Source organism: Chinchilla lanigera, unplaced genomic scaffold (genome assembly GCF_000276665.1).
Source record: "Chinchilla lanigera isolate Chin_1 unplaced genomic scaffold, ChiLan1.0 scaffold00007, whole genome shotgun sequence".
Classification (NCBI taxonomy): domain Eukaryota; kingdom Metazoa; phylum Chordata; class Mammalia; order Rodentia; family Chinchillidae; genus Chinchilla; species Chinchilla lanigera.
The window spans coordinates 32,694,225-32,718,634 of record NW_004955408.1 but is presented as its reverse complement, the minus strand read 5'-3'; the positions used below and the strand labels follow the sequence as shown (position 1 = coordinate 32,718,634).

At 38.9% G+C, this 24,410-nt stretch overlaps 1 protein-coding gene and 1 pseudogene across 5 annotated transcripts in view; both read left to right on the top strand.

Moving 5' to 3' along the window:
- LOC106147065 lies at nucleotides 1–244 on the top strand (annotated as a pseudogene).
- The window catches only part of Klhl3 (kelch-like family member 3), a 123,471-nt gene that overhangs the window by 1,333 nt on the left and 97,728 nt on the right, over nucleotides 1–24,410 (top strand). For 3 of the 5 annotated variants that reach the window (XM_013506859.1, XM_005376504.2, XM_005376503.2), the window contains exon 1: nucleotides 17,709–18,034. The exons of 1 other annotated variant lie outside the window; for it this stretch is intronic. Coding sequence is in view for 3 of the 4 variants with exons in the window: in XM_005376504.2 (XP_005376561.1) it covers nucleotides 18,021–18,034 (14 nt within the window). In the remaining variant the exon portion in view is untranslated. Of the gene's footprint in view, nucleotides 1–17,611; nucleotides 18,035–24,410 lie in introns of those variants that run through there. One more of the 5 variants, XM_005376502.2, reaches the window with a different exon arrangement.

Genomic DNA, 24,410 nt, shown 5'->3' with positions numbered 1-24,410 from the left:
GGCGGTTACAACAGCTACGGCGGCTACGGCGGCGGCGGCTACAACGCCTACGGGGGCGGCGGCGGCTCGTCCTACGGCGGCAGCGACTACGGTAACGGTTTCGGCGGCTTCGGCAGCTACAGCCAGCATCAGTCCTCGTACGGGCCAATGAAGAGCGGCGGCGGCGGCGGCGGCGGCAGCTGGGGCGGCCGCAGTAACAGTGGACCTTACAGGGGCGGCTACGGCGGTGGGGGCGGCTACGGAGGCAGCTCCTTCTAAGAGATGCGGAGATGGCTGGGAGCGGCTGTTGTAGGGGTAGCTCTTTTCAACAACCCTGAGTGGGGTCAACTCCTAAGTCCCTTCTGCCTCCCGCCGCCTTCCTCCTCTCGCCCTTGGGGGAGCCGCTGGTAAGGCTGCGGACCCCGGGGGTATTCCCCTGTTTGCCTGCCACCTCTCTTGTCTCCCTCTGAAGATGGACTCGGCCCCACATACACATTTTTGTGTTACAGTCATTGATGGACTCTATTTTTTTATTATTACTTGGACCTTGGTCGTTTTTATACTAGCAAAATGTCTTGTTTTAATTTGTGTTTTTTTTGGCGGGGAGGGAGTGAACTTGCTGATTGTAGCAAAACCTGGGCGGGGGTGGGGGGGTAGTTTACTTTGTTGTAAGTACTTGATAACTGGCTACAGCATTTTCTACGAAACCTACTTGGATTCCATGCCTGAAATTTGGAAGCATATGTACAAAAATCATTTTTACGTTTTATTTTTAATAAATCATTGTGTTTGACCGTATATGTCTAACATTTTTTTCCTAGGATCCATTCAGGGTTATTAGTTGAAGATATTTCGTGTTAAATCTTGATGTGTACTTTGAGAAACTTAAGAAGTCCTGTGGGTTTTTTTTTTCCCTTGGTCCCCTACTAGTGACATGTTAAATTTTAACCATTACAGGCAAAAATTTTGAAGTGGTGGATGTGGCTTTAAAAATTCTAAATTTCTGCATCCATCTCTTGTATGTACTAAGCAATTTATCATCTTGACATGATTGGTCATTTCTTTCTATGAGAATTTACTTAAAAGTATGTACTGTGTAGTTCTAAAAGAAATAGTTTGTGTTAAGCATGTGTTTTCATTCTTATAAACTGTTTAAAAATTCTCAGATGGCCTAGTTTATCCCTTATTGGTTTGTCTGTACTGATTACAAATAAGAGTTATATTTTGCCCTCATACTAAATGCGTTTTTGTACTTTCAGAGCAGGTTTAAAACACTCCTGTATCTGAACTGTTATCTTCATGAAAGTCCAACCTTTGTAGCACCGTCTACTGGCAGAAGGGCAGTATAGCTCAAGATAGTTGGTTTAAAATTGTTTAGGACAATTGCATCAGATTTAGAAGTTTGCCGTCGAAGATCTGTGCAAACTTGGAAGTTACACATTTACTTGTGACTGAAATGGGCCTCAAAGGAATGTAGCTATCACTTTTGGCCTTTCTTCATGAGATTTAAAAATGTAAATTGCTATGCATAGCTTGGGCAATGGCCCCAGAATGCTATGACAACTAATGAACCAGCTATATGTACTGATATCTTAGGTGCAAGTTGTAAAGCAAAATACCTGTATTCTGCTTGGTTAAACATGTATATTTGTAGCCCTTTCATGCAATAGAATTCAAGTTGTTGTTTATAAAAACAAAACTGGTAATAGGAGAAAATTTCCTTCCTGGATAGAAATATAGAATAGCAACGTTTATGGATATTACAAATAAAGAATTCAATTATTTACATGATTGAGTGAGAGTATGTATAACCTGGTGGGTGGATTCAGAGTACTTATTAATGTTGATTTCACGTTATAAAGAAATGTTTGATTTGAAATTGAAAGCTTAAGTACAATATTTAGAAGTTGCTTGAAAAGATTGAGTTTTAAAGTAAAAATATTAACGTTGACTTGTTTTTTAGTTCTTGTTACTGTGTCATTGTGGAGGCCTAATTTTTGCCTTAATATTTTTTAATTGTCAGGACTCTGGCTTTAAAAGGAGGGATCAAGATTGTTAGGCTAGGTTGTGGGTTCTCAGTAGTACTTTAAAGGATAGCTTATGCTTTGTACCGATATTTAAGTGGACTTACAGATGGGGAAGTTTTTGCACATTGAAGTAATATTGAGTGCATAGTTATGCTGTTTACTTAATTTTCTGTTTGTTGTTCTTTTAGTACTATTCAAACTACCTGTGGGCTGCTTTACTTGGTAGTTTGACCTAGATTTTGGGGAGGACTTGAGGATTTGCTTAAATCTTTTGTTAAGTATTACTGTGCTTCAATTTTACTTACATTTGGGGAAAATAAATATTTTTGTGGATAAGTTGGAGTTTATCTTGCTAAAGTGTTGTAGTCATTTTGTACTCCCAACATAGCGTCTTTTTACAATGTGGGAAAATGAATTTATGTGAAAGGATTTGTTAGTTAGGAAAGCAACCTACTTTACTCATGGTATATTCACACTTTAATGTGTCTAGCCATAACAAGTTTCTATAATTTAGGCTGGTATTTAGAGAAAGGAAAAGCATAGTGATACTTATTCTTTCCAGGGTTCTCTTGTCAGTTTTATGTGAACATTTTTGGCGTATGTGGCTTTTTGGGTAGGGGAGTAACTGGTTGGTTTTGATCCTTTACTGTGAGAATATGAATTTTATTTCAGATTTATCGAGTTTATGGGAGCGGTGGTGCAGAATCTAGTGTGTAGTATTTGAACGTACTTGAATCTAATTTGAAAGATAAAATAAAAGTGAACATTTTTTTGTCTTCCTAATGTGAGGATCTTTTGTATTTACAGTGTTTTTAAAGTGTAAATTCTAGAATTATTGAAAGTTTGAAAGGGCTTCAACGGTGATAATTTAAGTTCCCTTAAAAAGCTGGCAAATAGTTATGGTTTGTAATGCTGTCAAGTCTTACTTAATATGCTGATTGTTTTCTCCTGTAAGTTGGTGATTTGGAACATAAATTTTAGGGTTTTTTTAAAAGTAATATTAAAGAATTGAGACTTTTGAGACTTTGAGACTTTGGCATTTATAGTTCTTTCCCTCCAGCAGATGTGACAGTGTTTGATTTGTAGATTTGTACTTATTTTCTTTTTAAGTGTGCTTATGTTTTGAGAGAATTTGAATTTTTAATTAGATTTGTAAATCTATGACTTTGCTAATTGAAAGTGGACAGGGTATTGGATTGGCTTGAGTAGAGCCACATCTTCACAGTGTATAGATTTTACCCAAAAGAACAACTTTTGCAGTTAGGGAAAGTCTTCCATTTTAGACAGTTTATCAATGTAATAGTATGGTGATTAGGAAAATTTTCTTTTCAGCACTATTTTGGCCTTTTGAAACAGCAACAATGACTGTCTCTAAACCAGGGTGATACAATGCCTTTCTCTTAGTATCTTATTGCGGGTTACTTAAATGTGCCCTTGTCTCATACTTTTTCATTAAAAATAGAAGTGTAAAATTTTTTCAGTTAAAAAGTACCTTGAAAGAGTAGATTAACCAGCCCCCGCCCAAAGTAAGTTCTACTTTAAACATTATCTTGCATAACATTTGGATTGCACTAAAAGTCACAGAAAATGCCAGTATTACTAGGAGGTATGAAGTAGAAATCTTACTGTTCTTCAGACTGGTGTTTTTTAAGTAAATTAGAGTAATAACTTTGTAAACCTCACTAGACAAAAAGTAAAAATCCTATCAATAAAAGCAAACCCTTTGTAACCACTATTAGGTATATATTCAGAGCTTTTTCTGTAACCCACCTACATTAATTTTTCAAAATGCAAAGATACATTTTTGTTGTATGTATTGTAAACATTCTTGGGCATTGAGGTAAGTGGGCCTAATTTGCCTGTATAGTGTTCCAGAGCATATCTACCATATCTTAAAGAAGTCCTCTTAATGGAAGTGAGATTTCAATTTCCTGCTTTTATGAATAATGAAAATAATGTAAATGTTTCTCATTAAATGTGTGCTTCTTAATTGATGAGTAGGCTACAGGAGTTGATTGTGCTAGATACTGAGAAAAGCAGTTCTCTAGTGTATTTCTAGTTGTAGAATACACAGAAATGTACATACTTATTTGTGTCAAAAGCATAGGGTAAACTCAGAACTACAGAATTTTAAAGCTAGGTTATACATAACTTTAATGATCTATGAAGACCATTATATTTCTGGGCTTCCCTTTTGTTTTCTCCAGGACTGTAAGAGTACTTGCCAGTTTTTTTCATATGTCTACATTTGTCACTTAAGAATTGTCTGAGGAAAAAAAATTGAAATACAAAACCTGTTTATTATATATTTGCTTTGTGCCTTGTGGTAAGTTAACTTCATTTATTTTAGTCCTTAGTAATTGTATGAACTCGCAGTAATCCTCCTGCCTCAGCCTTCCAAGTGCTGAGATTACAGGCATGTGCCATCATGCCCAGCTATCCTCCTAATTTGAAACATTTTCAACCACACTTAAAAAGATAAAACTTGTCTCCATTAAAAGCAAACCTTGGTGCTCTTATTTTCTGAAGAAACTATGCAGTGAAGTCTGAGGTTACTTTATAACCATAAATATACTGAAGTGGTTTTTTTTTTGGTGTTTTTGTTTTTTTGCTGTTTTAGTTTATCCTACTTAAAATTTAAGGCATGATATCTGTCAAGAGATTTTTCAGTGTAAGAATTACCTTTAGTTAAATTTTAAGTGCATTGCTATTTCCTAAAGAAACTTTTCAAGAAAGTAACATACTGAAAAGGTTTGCTCTGGATCAGGTAAGCAATGCAAAATCTGAATTTCTAGCTGAAGTATGGCTTTAGATCTGATGTCCCCCCCCCCCCCCCCCGGTACCAGGAATTGAACTCACGACCTTGCGCTTGGCAGGCAGGCGCTGTGCCACTGAGCTAAATCCCCAGCCCCCGAAGAGCTGATTATTTAACTTAGATAAATCAGTGGATTTCCTCTGATATGTATTTGCTTAGGTCCTTTTTGGTTTGATAATGTTCTTTAGTCGCATTTGATCATTAACCACCTTCAAGAAGAACCCTTAGATTTGTTAATATGCATTCAGAAAAATTTATTGGGTATTAGCTTGAATGAGGACTTACCCTCCTGTCAAGGTACCTACAGTTTGGTTTGGGGTGTAGGGATTTAAATTTAAGGCAGTGTGGGTGTTTCAGAGATGAATATGAGCAGTAGTGACTTTGTGGGTATTAGTCACTTTCTTCACTAGGACAAAGTGCCTGGCACCCACAACTTTTTTTTGGCATTTTTAAAAATTTTATTGGTACATTTTAGATATACATAATGATAGTATTCATCATAGAGAATTTGTACCTGTACATGATATATCTTACCTTTTTTTTCCAATTCCCCTTCACTCCTGTTTCCATTTTTTTCCTGTTTTTCCCTGTCTGTTCTTTCCTTTACCCTTTCCCCCTCCCTTGCTCCCTTTCTCATTTGAACATTTTATTCCCCTTTCCCAGTATCTGTTACACATTTTGGTCCTTAACCTTTTGGTTTCTCACAACAGAGAAAATGCAGTATTTAAACATGGGTCCAATTTGTTTCACTTAAAGAGTATGGTCTCAAGGTGCATCCATTTATGTAGAAATGTCTCAAGCTTATCCTTTATGGCAGTGTACTACATTGTATAAAAAAACCACATCTTGATGGGCATTTGGGCTATTTCCAAGATTTAGCTATTACAAACTGCTGCTGTAAACATAGGTGTGCATATATTGCTGTGGTATGATGCTTTTAATTCTTTTGGGAAGATAGCAAGAAGGGGAATAGCTGGGTCAAATGGAACCTATAGTTTTAGTTTTTTGAGGAATGTCTGCACTGATTTCCACAGTGGTTGTATCAGTCTGCACTCCCACTAACAGTGGAGAAGGGTTCCTTTTTCCCCACAGCCATGCCAGCATTTGTTATTAGTTGATTTTGGGGCGGGGGATTGGGAGGACTTGAGAAAGGGTCTGTGGTGCAGGCTGGGCTTGAACTCACTGCAGTCCTCATGCCTCAGCCTCCTGAGTGCTGAGATTACAGGCATGTGCCCCCACACGGCTTGATTTCTTTTTGGAGTGAAATGCAATTTCTGGTGTCTTAATTTGCATCTCAAGTGATGGGTGATTTTGAACATTTTTTCATATATTTGCTGTTTCTACTTTATCTGAGAAGTGTATTCATTTCAGATGCTTATTTTTGAATTGAGTCTTTAAATTTGAGCGGTGGACTCTGAGTTTTTTGAGTTCTTTATGTATTCTGGTACTCTGAGGAAAAGCTGGCAAAGTTTCTTTCCCACCCCACGAGTTGTTTCTTCACTCTGTCTGGTTTTTTTTTCCCCCAACTGGCTGGCATCCACAACTTAGAGGTTTAGTCAGGTTCACAAGTTTCAGAAGTTACAGGCAGAAATGGCATGGTGGAAGGGTGTGGCGGGGGAAGCTGCTGCTCACCCTGTGGCAGCCAGGAAATAGGGGAGAACCAGAGCAAGAGATCCAACCTCCAAAGGCACACCCCTGTGAGCCACCTCTAACTAGTCCCCACCTAACAGCATATTCAGCTAGGAATTATTCAGTGGATTAATCTGGTAAGTATAGTGCCCTGTCCAATCACTCTGGAAAGCCCTGCATCTGAACAGGAGACTTTCTGCAAGATATTACTAGGTACAAACTCATATTATGGACCAACGAAAATGTTACAGAAGACAGTTTTGTTATATAGATTATGTGGAGAAAGTGGCAAAGGGCATTCCACAGTTTATGCTAAAATGCAGAGTATGATATACTGAGTTCCTGACATCTTCCCTTAGATTGCTAGACCATGAAGTCCTTTATTATTATTTTGCATGATTTTATGGCTCTTTTGAGAGATACTAATAGCAAAACCAAAGTGGGAGGTGGGACATAAAAGTGTTTGATGTAGAATTACAGACTAGTTGAGATCTTAAATGGGAAATAATCATTGTAGATTAATATATTGTTCCAAAGAGTAGTGTACTTCATATTTTGGAGACCCTGTTTTTTAAGCTCAGTGTAACAGTGTATTTGCTGTTACTAAATTTTCTTCCATTGTCTTCTCCATGATTTGAGTTAATAGCTAATTTATATAGTTTTATTAGGAAATAACATTTGCAGTGATTGAACCAGTTCCTGCTGGAAACAAAACCAAGTTTGCAGTTGAAGGGTTGTATAGTCCCTAAATTTTGTTTTTAAAGTAAACAGTTACATGATTTGGGGGGAAGTTTGATAGTTTGAAAAGTAATAAATGGGTGTGAATTACGAGGCTCACATTGAATTTGAGTTTAGCATATCTTGGGTGTTTTTACCTAAAGTTAGTCTTACTAACTACAATTTGTGTAAGATTTTACTTTGGAAATAGAATTTATTGCTTATTCCAAAGAAAGAGACACAGTTCTGGTTTGCAGAAATCTTTTACATTGGAACTGCTTTTGAGTGAACTTCATATTCTTGTAACAGTTTAGATGATAGCATTTTAAAAAGGTATATATGAAAGCTGATATTTTAAAAGAACTTTTAAAACTAGGAAGGCTAGAAATGACAATGAATATACTTTCTGCACCCATTTTTAACTTTTACTTGAATAGAGATGATTTGAATCTTTAGCAAGGGAAGAGATTTAGAAAGATGTCTTTGCTAGGCAGTCTCCTCACCTGTGCTGCATTCCCTGCTCAAGTGGACCCTTTGGTCCACTTTGGAGTTTGACTCCTTTGGTCCTTTCACCACTTTGCATGGTTTACTTAAAGCACAACTTGAAATAGATTGTTATCATTACCTGTAATATTTACTAAGGTAGACCTGTGGCATTTAAACTGCCTATTTCTCATGGTTCATGATCATTTCACAGGTATGTATTCTGCATCTTTGTGCAAAATAGTGAGACAAACATGGTTGCTGTCTTACCCTAACTTGCATTCTGGTTGGAAATTAGTTTCTTTTGAAATGATACATCTCTTCTCTTTCAGTTTTCTGATGCTATCTCAGGTTCTTCACACCATCCAAACTGTTCTGACAGTTGCCGCTGAATATACATTGTCTAATTAAAATTAGGACTCCTCTCTTTTACTGGCTGTTCACTAATTTGGTACCATATGAAAGGTGCCTTTGATGTTTTTGTTGCAAATGTAACATGCCATGTCATGAGCATCTATTTAATATTTCATACTCCTTAAGGACATACTTTTTCATATTTCAGCTCGCATTATACAGTCTTATAAATAGTTCCTTTTATTAAAATCTTCAGTAACTATTTGTGTATTATCTACTGTCATCTCTTTAGAGAAATTTGTTTAATCTTTTCCATATTTATAAATGACTTGATCTAGGCATCACCAAACTTGAAGAAGACCTATCTATTACCAGTAGGTTACTGTATATCCTTACCTGTCATGAGTCTTCCTTCAATTTCTGAAATTTAGAGTTCCTGTTTCTTGCCATGTCAGTAAAAAACTGTTACTCTTCTGATTGATGATTTCATTGGCAAGATAGCAGAGAATAAAAGAGACAAAATTCTACACCCCTATACAGCTTATGTATGGTTGGAGAGAAGCATAATTCAATAATTTATATGGTAGGTTATGAGAGAAGTAATAAAAAATTAAGAGTGGGGGGTCCTGAAAACAAAATTAAGAGTGGGGTTTTTGTGTAGTTTAAAATGTGATGTTCTGGGTAGATCTCTGGGAAAATAACAGAGCAAAAGAGTTGAAGGAAATACATGGTTGAGCACAAGATAGATATTTAGAGGAAGAGCAGAAGCCTTGGCAGGACTGTGCTTGGCCTTCCAAGAACACCAAATTGCTTAGGATTATTGTAGATGTGGGAAGAGGAAGAAAGAAGTAGCCAGCAGATGAGGTCAGAGAGAGGTCAGACCATGTGAAGGTTTGTAGGCTGTTGTCAGAATTTTGGCTATTCCTAAATGAATGATAAGTCATTTCAGGGTTTTGAACAGGGGTATCATGATATGATTGGAGTTTTATTTATTTTTATTTTTGTTAGTACTAGGAATTGAACTCAGGACCTCGTGCTTGCTAGGCAGGTGCTATACCACTGAGCTAGATTTGAATTTTAAAAGCTTCTCTGGCGTTTTCTCATTTGTGATTTCTTTGGTACATGAGAAAAGCAATTGGAACTATTTGGCTTCAGTCTACAGACTTATAGTTTCTTTAATTCTACCATACATATATGGTTTATTTGTTTTGAGAGATTTTTTTTTTACCATAACGAATCTTCAGTTTGTGGCAGGAAGAAAAACTTGTGCTATGTTTTTTGAGGTGCTACTTGTAAGGTTGGCCCCTATCTGAGCACTTAGATTTAGGGTACGTTCCCACAGTTCTTCCATTATTAGGAATTTATCCCAAGAAAACAGTTCATGAAAGGAAAACAGTCCTTGAATAAAGATGATCATCATAACTATAATGAAAAATATTAGAAGCCATCCATGTGTCAAATATTAGGGAAATATTAACAAAATTGCACTGTCAGCAGGTGAAATATTAGCTCTGTGTCCATCAACAGGTGAATGGGCAAACAAAATGTGGTATACATATACAGTGGAATGTTACATGTAAGAAGGAATGAAATTCTGGTATGTGCTACAACATGAATGAACTTTGAAAATAAGATTTACCAAGTGCAAGGAGCCAGACACAAAATGATCAAGTTTTTATTAGTCCATTTTTATTACTACTTATTTGCAGTGCGTAATATTTCCATACCCTTTGTGGAGTTGGTGCAGGTACAAAATATGTCTGCTCTCCCTTCCCTACCTTCCCTTTCCCTCCAACTCTTGATCCTCTTCCTATTTGAGAAAGGTCTACTTTGCTGCTTCCTATTATGTATCTTTTATTTTGCTTTTTTTTTATAATTTGAGCTTCTCAAAAGAGAAACCATGTGATTATTTGTTTATTTATTTATTTAGGTACCTGGAATCAAACTCTGACATCATGCTTTCTAAGCAGGCACTATGCCACTGAGCTATATCCCTGTGATATTTAAATTTGTGTGTCTGATTTATTTCAGTTAACACTGTGGTCTCAAGGTGTATCTATTTTCTTACAGATGATTCACATTTATCTTCCTTTCTGGCAGAGTAGTATTCCATTATGGGTAAAGGCCACATTCTTTACCCATACATCAGAATGACCAATTTTTCATTGATTATTCCACTTACATGAGGACAGACAGATTCACAGACATAGAAAACAGAATAAAGCTGGGGATGTAGCTCAGTGGTAGAGAACATGTATAGCATGTGTAAGGCTCTGGTTAAAACAAAAAATGTAAAGGTTTAAACAGGTTGGAAAGAAGAGGCAATAGGGAGATACTGTTTAAGGAGAGCTGTTTTTGGAATGATAAAAAAGTTCTGGAAATGGATATTGGCAATAGTTGCACATCATTTTAAATACATTTATACCAATGAATACCAATGAATCATACATTGAAAGTGGTTAAAGTGACAAAGTTTATGTATATTTTACTATAATTAAATGTAAAATATTAATGTAATATGTGTATAAGTATATTAAAGTGGTAAGATTAAAAGTTACATCTTAAATGGGAGATTGAAATTTGTTGCAAATATTCACAATTACAAATGCTGTTTTTAAAGTGCTGCAGAATTATTAAGTTCTCCATTTTATTTCTGTTCTTTGTGTCTTCCTCCTTTTCCCAAACTCAAAATTGTCTCCTCCTGAGTTCCCACAGTACCTTTTCTGCACTTGAATGTTTTATTTTTTGTCATTAGATATGTCTATGTGTAATTTTTTCAACCACATTGTAAGCTCTTTTGCATTCTGTTCATATGGGATTTATGTTATAGCTTCCTGGTACACCCCACTGCATAGACAGAATAGAAGATATTCAATAAGTTGACCAAAATATAAGCATGCTATTGTACAAAGCATTACCAGAATTCTTGAACATAGTTATATATGGGTTTCACATGACCTTAAGCATGTACCTCTCCAGTTACCTACTTGCTAGCTGTGCAGACAGTCACAGACACACACATCACTATCATTATATTTTGTTTGTTTGTTTATTTTGAGACAGGGTCTCCCTCTGTAGCTCAGGCTGTCCTTGAATACACTAGGTGTGGACCCAGACCCTTAGATGCCTGGCCTAATGTCCTTTCCACCTCACCGCCTAGATGAGGAAAACAGTATTTGAACACCTAAAGATATTACATGCAAGATGGTAGCTGAAGCTTCCAAAAATCTACCATAATACAATCTTCTGCTCACCTAGATTACCAAACAGGCCTAGCCAAAGACCGCTCTTAGGGAAAAATAAAGGAACACCACTGAGCTGACCTTGAATTTGCAGCAGTCCTGCCTCAGCCTCCTGTGTGCTGGGAGTACAAGTGTGTGGCACCACAGCCAGCTCCTCATTGTATTCATGACTTTGGGACTGTGTGTCATCTATATTTTTTGTGTAAACATTCCAGTTTTCTTTGTAAGCAGAAAAAACCAAAGATGAGTCAAAGCAGATAGATGACAGAATCAAGGCAGTTTAAAGTTGCATACACTTCACTTGTGAAAAGTTATAAAACTTAGTGCTTAGTCTTGAATAGAATGTGAAGGAAGCTGGATTTTTTTCTTTCGTTCATGTTTTTTTGTCTTTGTGGTGTGAAATTTATTTTCACTTGTGCTTGGAAGAGATGTGTGTGTTCGCCAGTAGAGGGCACTAGCTGTAGGTTGCAGATATGGGAGAGGAGAGACTCTCTTACTGCAGTGTACAGGTTGAAGGCCCTTTCGTGCTGTTATCATTGATCTGGTGGTTCTCTGACTGTTCTGAGGGCCAGTGGTGTTCCTTTATTTTTCCCTAAGAGCGGTCTTTGGCTAGGCCTGTTTGGTAATCTAGGTGAGCAGAAGATTGTATTATGGTAGATTTTTGGAAACTTTGGCTACCATCTTCAACGTAATATCTTTAAGTGTTCAAATACTGTTTTCCTCATCTAGGGGGTGAGGTGGAAAAGCCAGGCATCTAAGGGTCTGGGCCTACACCTAGTTTGGGTCTCTAAGTGGTCTTGAGCCAGGTGCTTTCTGTTTCAATCAGCTTATTTCTAAAATAGAGATAATAAGAGGGGTGGTACCTACCATGTACAGTTGCTAATAGTGGGCTCTGAAGTCAGGCCTGGGTTCAAATTCCAGCCTTGCCATTTACTACCTATGGGTCCTTACCAAAGTTTATTTAACCTCCAGGACCTCAGTTTTCTCACAGTTACAATCCCTACAGGGGTTGTAAGCAGTAAATGAGTGTGGTACGTAGAAAGTGTGAAGTTTAAGGCCTGACCTAGAAGAAATATTGAAGGAATGGGAGCTGTTATTACTACTTGTGAGATGCTACCTTGAATCAAAGGAGATAATGGATAGGAAGCATTTTGTAAGCTTAGAAGTGTTACACAAATACTGTGGGTGATTTACTTTTGAATCTCTTTGGGCATGGATTTTTCCCCCCGCAGAGGAAAAGTCATAAGGGAAGCCAGGTATTCTTCTGGATAAGGTGCTGTTCTGTCTACTTTTTGATATTTGGGGGCCTGAAGTTCCTTTTCATTTTTTGCTTTTACTTTTGCTCACTTTTTTTTATTAGTACATATTTCTAGCACATAATGATCACGTTCATTGTGGGACGCTTGTACATGTATGTAACACATCTTAATTCTTTTTTTTGTTCCCTTCCCTTTCCCTCCCTCCCAGCTCCCACCTACTCTTCTCCTCTCCATTTGCAAAAGCTGTTTCGATCTTTTTTAACTTTTTAAGAAAATCCCTTTTCCCTCCTTTCCCTCTCCTCCCTCCATTTCTTGTTCCCCTTCCATTGGAAAAAGATTTTCCTACTTCCTAATAACTTTTTTCTCCTTATTTATTCTTTGTGTTTCTCATATAAGAGAAACTGATATTTAAATTTACTTCACTTAAGATTATGGTCTCCAGTTATATCCATTTACCTTAAAATGCCAGAAGTGTATTCTCCTTTATGGCATATTAGTACTCCTTTGTATATAAATACCACATTTTCTTTATCCATTCATCTGGCATCATAATCCCAGACTTCAAGTTATACTACAAAGTTACAGTGATAAGAACAGCATGGTATTGGCAAACACACACACACACACACACACACACACACACACACACACACACACACGTGGATCAATGAAACAGAATAGAGGATGCTGAAACAACTTCAGGCATACTCAGCTATCTTACCTTTGACAAAGGGGCCAAATACCTTTGCTGGTGGAAAGATAGTCTCTTTAACAAATGGTGCTGGGAAAACTGGCTATCCTCATGATGGTAGTTGAATCTAGACATATACCTCTCACAATGCACTAAACTAAAATAAAAATGGATCAAAGATAACTGTTAAAACAAATACTTAATCTGCTGGAAGAAAATAGGTCAAACATTTGAAGACATGGGTGTAGGCAAAGACTATCTGAACAAAATCTCAGTTGTACAAGAAATAATATGAAGAATCAACAAATGGGGTCACATCAAATGAAAAAGATTCAGCACAGGCTGGGTGTGGTAGTGCATTCCTATAGTCCCAGCACTTGGGAAGCTGAGACAGGAGGATTGCCTGAGTGAATTCAAAGCCTGGCTGAGCTACATAGTGAGACGCTGTGTCAAACAACCAAAACCAAATAAAAGAACAAAGATTCTACACAGCAAAACCACCAACCGAAGGAAGAGACAACCTATAGAATAGGAAAAAATATTATCTGGAATCTAAAGACCTAATCCAAAATGGGCATTTGAAATGAAAAGACACTTCTCAGGTGAAGTACAAATGGTCATTAAATACATGAAAAAATGTTCAACATTGCTGGCCATTAGAAAAATGTAAATTAAAACAATATTGACATTCCATCTCACTCCAGAAAGAGTAGGTATCATCACGAAATCAGCCTTTTCATTTTCTGCCTGGCTTTCTCAGGCTACAAAGCAGAGGAAGAGTGAGTGTGGTTTAGAACCAGAGGGAGGTCTTGATGGTAAAGGTGTATGTGTGCCTTTATTTAGCTCTCATGTAGTCCTTGCTGTTTTGGCAATAGTGATCTTTGGCGGTGTGACTGGCTCCAGGAAAGGTCCTTGCTTTGTACTTTTTTCTTGATTCCAAGCACTGAAAGGTTCATAGAGTTTTAAGGTACCGGTTGTGTAGCATTCACATAGACAATGAAGTGGGCTGCTAATGGTTCTGTCGTGCTTATTGCAGGCCTTGTTTTCTGCTAAGTGCTTTACCCAACCCTGGGAAGTAATTACTTTTCATTTATTTACAGGAAGAAAGTTGAGGCTTGTAAGGTAATTTGCCTAGGGTCATGTTTCTGGTAAGTATGTTTGGACTCTGCCCTGTGATTCTAATTGTGCTCTTTTCATGGTTCTAAGTAGTCTTTGTGTTCACTTGTGTATTATAGTCACCTATGAAGTACATTAACATTCCTGTGCTTGATCTCAGGTTCTACAGGTGTGAGGTAGATCCTGAAGTGGTTTTTAGGTTTTCTAGATTTATTGAGGCACAATTTACATAAAGTTTATGTTTTAAGTGATAGTTTGAAAAGCATAGTAGTTGTATCCAGTCATCTAAGTATTATCACAGTCAAGATATGAAATATTTCCATAACCCTAAAAAGTTTCACTGTGCCTTTAATTCCCTGATGTCTGTATTTTCAACCAGCTGAGCAGATGGTTCTAATGCACACTAGATATGGGATCACGATGCTGTGATATGGTGATTGCAAACTTGAGGAACTAAAGTCTTAGAGAAGGAGGCAAGGGCCAGAAAAGAAGCATAAGCGCTCTTAAAAGAGAAATGATTGACTTATTTGTTTCCATATAAGCTATGTTTTACTGGATTCCTGTGCTGAGATGGAATATGAAAGACAGAACTTTGTAGACCAAGCCTGTTTAAAAAAAGTTTCTTCTCTAACAGTTTCTTCCCAGACAATGTAAGAGTTGAAGGATTCTGAACAAAATTAGTGGAGATGGCTGGATAAATTGCTTTGGGATGGAGTCTGGGATCACTGGATAGACTTGGTAACCTGTGGAGGCAGTCTGAGAGGTGGGCAGGAACTGGGCGGTGGGTACAGCTGCTGGGCAGTGCAAAGCTGGGGTCTTTCCCTCGGGGCACACACCACTTGAGTTCCTTCCTTTCTCTTCCGCAGTGACATAACAGCAATTCTTAATCTCACATACAGTCAGAAAAATTAGCCTATAGCAAACAGCTTTGGGCTCTGGCCCAGGGAACATTTGGGTAAGGTAGAACATGTAAAATGTAGCTCTGGAACCAGAGAAGATTTGAGCCAGGAGGCCAGTGATTTTTGACTCTTGGTTCAGCTCTGTCTCTGTTTTTTTTTTCCCCCCCTGCTAGATTCCATTCTCCCTCATGACTTTCTGTGAGTGGTTTCTGTTCTTGCTCATGGATAGTGAGTGGTGAGTGGTAAATAAGGTGGCATGCAAAAGTGATATGATTTTGACACACTGTAGTGACATCAGTATGACAAAAGTAGTTTGCAAAGGAAATTCTGTAGACCCTTTTTATGTTGGCTCTAACAGTTGTATTTTGAAATTTAAATATGCTCCATCTTAAGTATTCCCTGTCCTGAACTTTTACTGTTTTCTGGTTGGATAGGGCATTTCCCCCTTTCCTGTATGGCGGAGACGTGAATGACGGTATACACAAAAGACAAGTCATCTCATGTTCTGTTCCCCTTACGAATCAGCCAGTTGCTTCCTGGTGGATAGCTGCACTCTGGCACAGATTCTGGGACTCAGCTTCCTTATTTGTGATGTTCAGCTTCTCATGATCCCTGTGGGTGGCCTCAAGAGGAAAAATCTGGAACAGAGCCTCAAACTGATTAGGGGAGGAAGGGACAGACAGGGAGAAGACTATGAGGACTATTGTTGTGGAAGGAAAAAGTGAAGATACAGGGCTGTGGGATATAAAAAATTACCCAAGCTGCTTCTCATTTGAGAAAAAGTGAAGTCGGGTGTGAGGGAAGGTAATTTTGAGTAAAACACCCTAGCTACTGTGAGTGCAGGAGGTTGTGTAAAATTTATGAAAAGTCTGTTACCTCAGTATTCTCCTCGCCACTGTATGTTTTCAGCACTTTGTAACAGTGAAGAAATTTAGCAGGTCAAAACTATGATAATGATGATATCGTCTCATACTTTCACAAACATCAGGTTGTCCTCTCTCAAGCTCCCCACAAACTATTAGAGTCAGGCAAATACTTCTTCAAAACTCACACAGGTTATGCTGAGGTAGAAAATGGGACATTTATAACATTTTTAGAATTAAGTGTATGTGTTTTTTAGATTGTCATACTAGGGATTGAAACAAGGAGCTTTGCACTGAGCTGCATCCCCAGTTTCTGAACCCTCTTTAAATTTATTTATTTTTACTTTGCAGACAGGGTCTCAATAAGTTGCTTCATTGCCCAGGCTGTGTTAGAACTTACGATGCAATTGCCTCAGCCTCTCAGAATGCTGAGATTTGAGAGCGGAAAGGGACTAGAGATTGTCTGGTCTGAACGCATCTTGTGAGCAGAGGACTAAGGATAGGGGCCAGAGCCAGGGGGAAACTAGCGAAGTAAAAACCACTTAGCCAGCATCTGCTAGGGTGGATCCTGAAAAACCATGTACTGTATAGCACTGAGGTGTCCTAGAATAGAGATGCTCATATCTAATTATCCTGAGACATCAAGCTTCTGGGCCACCTTTTTGTAGTTAATTGCCCCATTACCTTCATACCTCGTAAGCTATGTCTAGAGACACAAACTGGCTCCTTGCCTTTTCCAAGGTTATACTTTAGTTTGGAAGACATAAACAATGAATTGTCCACGACAATATATTAGGTATGAGATGAACATAACAGTACATTTTGTAGTTACTGTACTTTGTTGGAGATGACGGGTTGTAGGTATGATTAGGGGGAAGTTTTATGAAGACTTGGGATTTGACTACCCTTCCAGAAAGATTCCAGAATTGAAATTGGAAAAGGCATTTCAGGTAGGGAGTTAGAGACTAAATGGAAGCTCGGCAGCTGGAAATTACAGGATATGGGAGATTTAGGAGGGATGAGGATTCAGAGAGACTTACTAGTTGGAAACACAGTTTAAATCAGTTTCAAGACCGAATTTAGGAAGATGTTTCAGGGCTGTGCTGTGAGATAGATGGCCTGTTAGTGTAACAATAAATATGTGCAGTATGCGTTAGAACAGTGCTTACAGTGCTTACAGTGTTTGTATCAATTTCACCTATTTTTGTAATTTCTTTTTTTTTCTATGTTCTTTTAAATTTCTTTGTGTTCTTCTCTGTTCTATTAGGCTCTTTTTCCCTAACTTCTTTCCACCTTTCAGACTCTTAGAGCTACTATAGATTTTGGGAGAAGAAATTGGGATATGAGTTGGGATCCACAAATGAATTTCCCCTGGTGGATAAACTCCACTGCAGGCCACAGAGGGGCCTCCTCATTCCAGCAATCTGGCCAGGATGACAGACTCAGCCTGTAGGGAGGGGCGGGGAAGGGGGCAAGTATTTCTCAGGCTAGTGAGGAACTGGCCTGATTCTTTGCAGTCTAGGCAGAGGAGGCAGGAGCCCTGGGGGTGGGCAGGTTGCCCTGGCGTGGAATGTCTGGGCAGATGCACAGGCAGCTGGAAAGGTGGCACCGCACTTGGGGCACTGAAGCTGCCGCTGTTCCTAGGAGACGAGGAGCAGGAGCCTGCGGGGGAGGGGGAGCAAGTGGATTGCTGCTTTTAGCAGCTGAAAGGGCTGCAGGGAGCTCTGGGTAAGACATTTTCTACTGCTGCTGCTTCTGCGGTAGAAGCTGCCGGGAGTAAGTCAGAGGAAGGAGGATCCAGAGGGAGGCGGCTTCACTTGCAGCCATGCTGAATCACAGTTACTGATCAGCTCTCCTGCTAGGCTGCTAGGAGAACCCAGATAAGAGCTAGGATTCCCGGGTGCATACACAGCTCAGCGGCTATCACCCCTACTGGGCCTCACACAATGGAGGGTGAAAGGTATGTATGTGTAAGTGTGTGTGTGTGTGTGTGTGTGTGTGTGTAAGGAAATGTGTGCTTGTGGTGCAGCTACCAGCTTTTGTATTTGCATTCACTGGGGAGTGTTGGAAAGTCTGGCCACTGATGGATCCCAAAGGGCAGCAGTCAGAGCAGGGAAGCCCTTTTCCAAACCCACCCCTTCCAGGACTCAAAGCTCCAGAGGTCTGGTTTCCACAAAGGAAGCTTTGGGTTTGTTGGGCAGAGGAGCACACCGAAAGAAGGGACTTCCTGGCTGCTGGTGGGGAATAGTTTCAGCACAGGCTGACTCAGGATTGCCTTCCTCAGACTGTTTTAAGGAGGCGTTTCCCTTTCCTGGCTTCTTTCCCCCAGGTGTTTTTTTGTTGTTGTTGGTTGGGGGTTGTGGATGTCATAGCAGTGTTTACCTAGCATGGAGCACTTGCATTTTTTATACCGAAGTGCCCAAATCTTCAGGAGGCATGTCATACCGATGGTTTTCCTAAAAAATTTGTGTGTGTGTGCGCATGCACACTCACACACACACCCCCATATAACACATGGTCAGGGTTGAGGAGGAGAAACAAAGTCAGATGACGCTTCCACTGAACCGAGTGTTCTCTCTATCAAAAAGTTTGTGAGTGATACTACAAGATATGTGCTTTGAAGGAACTCTTACTTCTTCTATTTGGGATTCCTTAAGGAACTGGAATCAGCAGGAGGGATTTTTAAGTACTTGTGTTTAGTGGGAACTGACTAGCCTAGGTTTTTTTTGCCTGGCACATGCATACAGATTTTAAAATTATTTGAGCTGCTGACCTTTCCATTGTGAAGGTGCTCAGTGCAGTCCTGGGGTGGGTCATTCCTCTGTCTGTGAACTAGAAGCCTCCTGAGTGCCAGCCTCTTCCTTCTGTAGGTCTGTGCTTATATAGCGAGACCACACTTAAAATTTTTCTTTAGCGGGGAAGACTGCAGGAAAGGGTCAGGCCAGTGCAGTGTAGCACCTAGGGGAAGATTGACAGTAACTGGCTGATTAAATGAGAATAAGCTCAAGTCAGCATTGTCTAGAGAACACTTTGATAAAAACTTTCGTTTGCATTGGTTAGAAAGGTAACCTATGTACCTTGTACCTAACTCCTTCATTTCATGGGGCACAATGATATCATTAACTATGTAGATCTCATTGGAACTGGCGTGATCTGTCTTTCTGTTGGAAGAGGCCCTGGACACTGTGCTTCTTCATGTCATGCCCACAGGAGGAGTCTGGGACTTTGCAGACAGTGTCTGCCTGTGAAGCCCCTTTCTGGGTATTCTTTGCAACTGGAGCTTCACACTGAACTTTGTGTGGTTTTCTGGGCAATAGAGCATCTAAAGGCCTTGGATCAGAGGTGGACAGTGTCCTTGCCTTTTCTCACTGGTCTGGTAGCTGGTAGAGACAAGGGTGTTGTGATGATGTACCAAGGCTGTTTGTTTGACACATGGAATATTGGGACTGAAAGGTTGCTGGAAGACTTCCAGCAGCTGATGCAGCCCTTTCGGGCACTGACTATGTTTAATTTCTGTGTTCAGAAATGAAATGACCCCTTGACCCCAAGGAGCGCTACTGTTTTTCAGAAGAACTCTGGTGCTCTCAGCTGAAATAGCTGATGTGTATGACTTGAGCATGTGGTTGCATATTCTTTTGCTTTTTCTCTGCTGGAGGCAGAGAATAGACAAGAAATCCAAACTGTGTGCTTCCAATGTTCACCAGGTCATCCAGCTCACTACCTTTTGATCCTACTCCAAGTCCAGCTTGTAATGCCAAGCATTCAAATCTTCTGAGATCTGGCTCCTATCTTCATTCCCACTGCTTACTCATAGGCCTACCAACAGTTTTATTGGTCTCCTTCTTCCCACCCATTCTGTACATTACTCTATGTACTTCACATCCTTTGCTCCCACACTATGTTTGACTGAATTTCTTTCTCTTCCTTTTTTGCAAAAGGATATATATATATATATATTATATATGGTGTTTTAAAATTCTACTTTGGTTTGGAAACCTCAGCTTTTCTAGTCTCCACTTATGTTCTTAATATCTCTAATGTGTATCTCAGAGTTTGGTACTGTATAGCTCTACCAGATCATTTGGTGCATTTGTTTCATATATCTTACAAGTGTCCACTCTTGGAGACAGGTCCTCTAGGGCAAGTATGGTGCCTTGTACCTCTTTCTGAATATTTCTCTTTGCCTGTTATATGGCTGTATAAATAGCGGGTGCTGGGAAGTTATTTGACTGTTAACTGATAACTTTTGAGGGAAACTCTGTTAACTAAAAAGAACATTGGTGAAAGCGATTGGAACCTTTGGCCAATGGGTTCATGCTTGGAAAGGAGCCCTATGTCAGCATGGATGATTGACCTCATGAAGTGCTTTGAGGTGAAAGAAGAACAGAGGGAAGTAACTTGTTTTACAAGTTTCCTGAAAGTTGAGGGCCAGGTAATCCAAATCACTTTCCTAGGATCACATGTCAAACCTCCGGGGACTGGAGGGATCCTGAATCTGGTGCTTGTTTCATATTTAACCTGCCAAAGCTTAACAGAGGTTGTTTTTAAGCATTAAAAATTTTCAGCCAAGAAATTTCTAATGAATAATTTTCTTTCTTTGCCATGAGGGTAAGAAAATACCTTCCACCTTGAAGGACTGTTAATTAAAAGCATAGGCTTTGCAATAACATACACCTAGTAGTGAATATATTTTACAAACTATGTGACCTTGAGTGTGCCACATTTTTACAGAACCGCTTTTCCTTTTCTGTGTGAAGGAATGAAAACAGTATGTATACTTCATGGGATTGTTCTGCAGATTAAATGAGACAATATGTATAAAGCACCTAGGAAATTTTTCTGATACAGAATAAAATACTCAGTAGATGGTACTGGCTGTTCCATTGGTGCCTGTCTGTTACCATGTTGTATCCTGCGAGTTGCTGCTGGGATACTAACCAAAGCATATTTTAGGGTTTTTCTAAATTTATCATCCAAAGGAGATTATAAGTGACCATTCTCATGAAAAAACTAGGAATAGCTTATCAGGCCACATCTTGTTTATCTGAAGTACTTCCTTAAAACAAGATACCTACTTTAATCTAGATGTCTTAGTGGTTTGGAACCATGAGCTGGATACATCTTTGTTTGGGCCAAGATGTTAGGAAGCAACCGTGAATGTACACTCACTCACCTTTGCTGCATCCTGAGCTCTCCAGCTCTATGCTGGACTTTCGGATACTAATCTTCCCCAGCTCCCTCCATGAGAAAATCATACTAACTTGATCAGCCTCAGGAAGGTGACTTTGTCTTCTATTTTGCAAAGGAAAAGGATCTCTGGCTCTTAGCTACTACATACAGTGATAAATTATGTCTGTGTCTATACATGTGTAGGTAGAACAGATAGACGTTGAAAATGGCCTTGCTATTGGTATTTTATTTCAGTTCTGGAAATCAGCCTTGTGGATGGGTTAAAGTAAATTTCCCACTTATATAGTCAAATTCATAGAGACAGAAAGTAAGGTGGTTGCCAAGGGTTAGAGTGAGGAAGGAATGGATATTGTTTAATGTATATGGAGTTTCAATTTGGAAAGATGAAAAAGCTTGGAGAATGGTAGAGGTAATGATTGTACAACACTATTACAAATGTGCTTAATGTTGTACACTTAAAATGATCAAGATTTTGAATTTTATGATACATGTATTTTATCACAAACACAATTCTAGGCCCATACTGGCAGATCTGCAAAAGTTGGAAAGACTCATAACTTCTGAAGGAAGCATCATGAAAGGGGAAGTTTATTTTTCTTCAAATTATGGTTATTTTCCTCATCAGAAGCACAGGAACACTGTTACTTGAGAGGGGAACTATGTACTCAGCTCTCAGCACTTGGCCTTGAATTTATGTGATGTGTCCTCAGAGGACAGCTCTTTCTAGCTCGTTGCTACAAAGGAGAACCTCCTTCTGGGCCTCAGGGAGCTTCTGAACAGAAAGTACTTATCTATCATTGATTCAAGAACCACAGATAGATAATACATTCTGAGGAGAGATGACTTAGAAAGCCAGTATTTCCTAAATGCTAGGTAATGGGCTGGCAAGATCCAAGGAAGGGCAAGTGTTGAGCAACCTAGCTCCTTTTCTATTCCCACTGGGAATGCACCTAAGCCTCCCTCCATCCCTAAACATCATGCGTAGAAACTTTTGGGCATCACTATTTCCTGAAGCACATGTGCATGCATTTCAGCTATGATAATTGAAACTAAAATTTTCCATTTTGGAAATACTTTTTGGCAAAAAAAAGACTTTCAACTGCAAAAACAAAGCTAGTGAAAGGAACCTCTTGCTTTCCCCAAACTCAGATTTGACTTTTTAGGATTTTCCTTGCTAAGTTTTAGATTGTTAAAATAGATCCAGACAACATTTTGTATAAGTTTTCTAAAGCAAGTGCTTTATCTTGATGAAATTTGCCATTGTAGAACTGACCTATTTTTTTTTTTTTAAATTTCTGGAAAAACCCCAAAACTAGGTTAAATTGAATAGACCATTAATAAACTATGTAGAAAATAGCCTGAACATGCTTTGTCCTTAGAATTTTTTTCCTCCTGTTGAGTAAGTTCAATGGCTCTCAGGATAGAAATCAGCTTTTTATGAGGATTTTTAGATTCTCAACATTACTTCCTGGAATTTTCTTTTTAGCTTGTGAAAATACATTGTGGCTTTGATCAAAGCCACAAATGAAAAATCTCAGTTCTCCTGTTCAAACCAAACATAAGCTTGCCTTCCAAGATACCAATAACAAGGGTTGTGTTTCTTTTTGTCCTTTCTCTTCTTGTCTTCTGTCTGCATAAGTGTTTCATTTATGTTTTACACAGTCCACTTAAGAGTTTTTGCCTTTAGTTTTGGGGAAAGCAATCATGAATTGGGCTTTTAGGAATGTGATTATAATGTATGACATAGGGGCTGTGTTCTGCTTATCCTGATGGGTTATGGACATTATCTGAAGTCAGTGGATATTGTTATTAAGAGCACAGGCTTTACAGTCAGATGGTCTCAGGATTGAGAGAGACAAAGCCATCATTCTAATGAGGGAAAGCAAGGAAAGATGCAGTAGTGTGTAGTTATACCTCATTTATTTATCTATCTACCAATTTACTCATTGTAAATAGTGAGCACTATCCTGTGCTGGAGACTAAGAATACACCATCATGGTTCTCTTGGAACTGAAAATATCATGGAGTCAAAGTTGTAAAAGCTACCTAGTAAATTTTCAGGAGTTTTTTGCATCAGTTATTAAATACAGCCATTATTGAAAATTAAGTTAGGTAACATAAATAAATTAGAAATAAAAATAATACTCAAAACTCATCACTGTTTCTTTTACTCTTGTCTATAGGCCTCTGAGATTATGTTTATTGAAGAAATACTGTACATTTATATAGCAGAAGCACACATCTTTCTAAGTCCCATGCTTAGTGATATCATGTTGGTACAGTCGTTTGAAATCTGCCATAGTGGGAGTGATTACACCACGGAAATTGGCAGAGATTACATATCAGGGATCCTTTCCACCAATCAACTGTGAAATGTTACCAGCACACACTGTTGGGGAGACAAATGAGAAAGAGCTGTTTACAGTTCAGGGGAAGCATACAGTACTGTGGGAACATAGATGAGGAGAGGCTAATCACTAGCAGTAAAGGAGGGTAGAGAAGACTTCCAGAGAGAGGAAGGAAGAAGTATGGGTAGAAAATGTTTCTAGGTGTCAGGCATAGTGGTATACGCTTGTAATCCTAGCACTCTGGGAGGCTGAGGCAAGAGGATTGGAAGTTCAAGCCCAGCTTGGGCAAGTGACTTAGTGCAACTCTGTCTCAAAAGTAAAAATAAAAATGGCTAGGGATGTAGCTCAGTGTGAAGTTCCTGGGTTAAAAAAATTTTTTTTTTCTAGGCAGACAGACTTCACTAAGTAGAAGAGCCTAGTGTATTTAAGCAACTATAAATATTTTTGTACTATTTTTTTTAGTCGCTTTCTCATCAGTGAGATACAATATCTGACACTCTCAAATTAAAGAAGAAGTTTATTTGGGTTCAAATTTTTTAGAGAATTCAATTCATAGTTGGGTTCCTCCAAGGCAGAGATAGCAAGGTGGAAGTGTCTGCTGTGGAGGAAACCTGCTTATGACATGGTGCCCAGGAAGCAGAGAGAGTGGGAAGGAAAGAGCCTGGAAGGTGACAGAGCGTTCCACATCACACCCTCATTGTCTCTCCTCCAAGCAGGCCCCAATCTAACAGCACATTTAGCTCTGAACTTATTCATGGATTAATCCACTGATGACTACAGTGTTCCCATGACCCGATC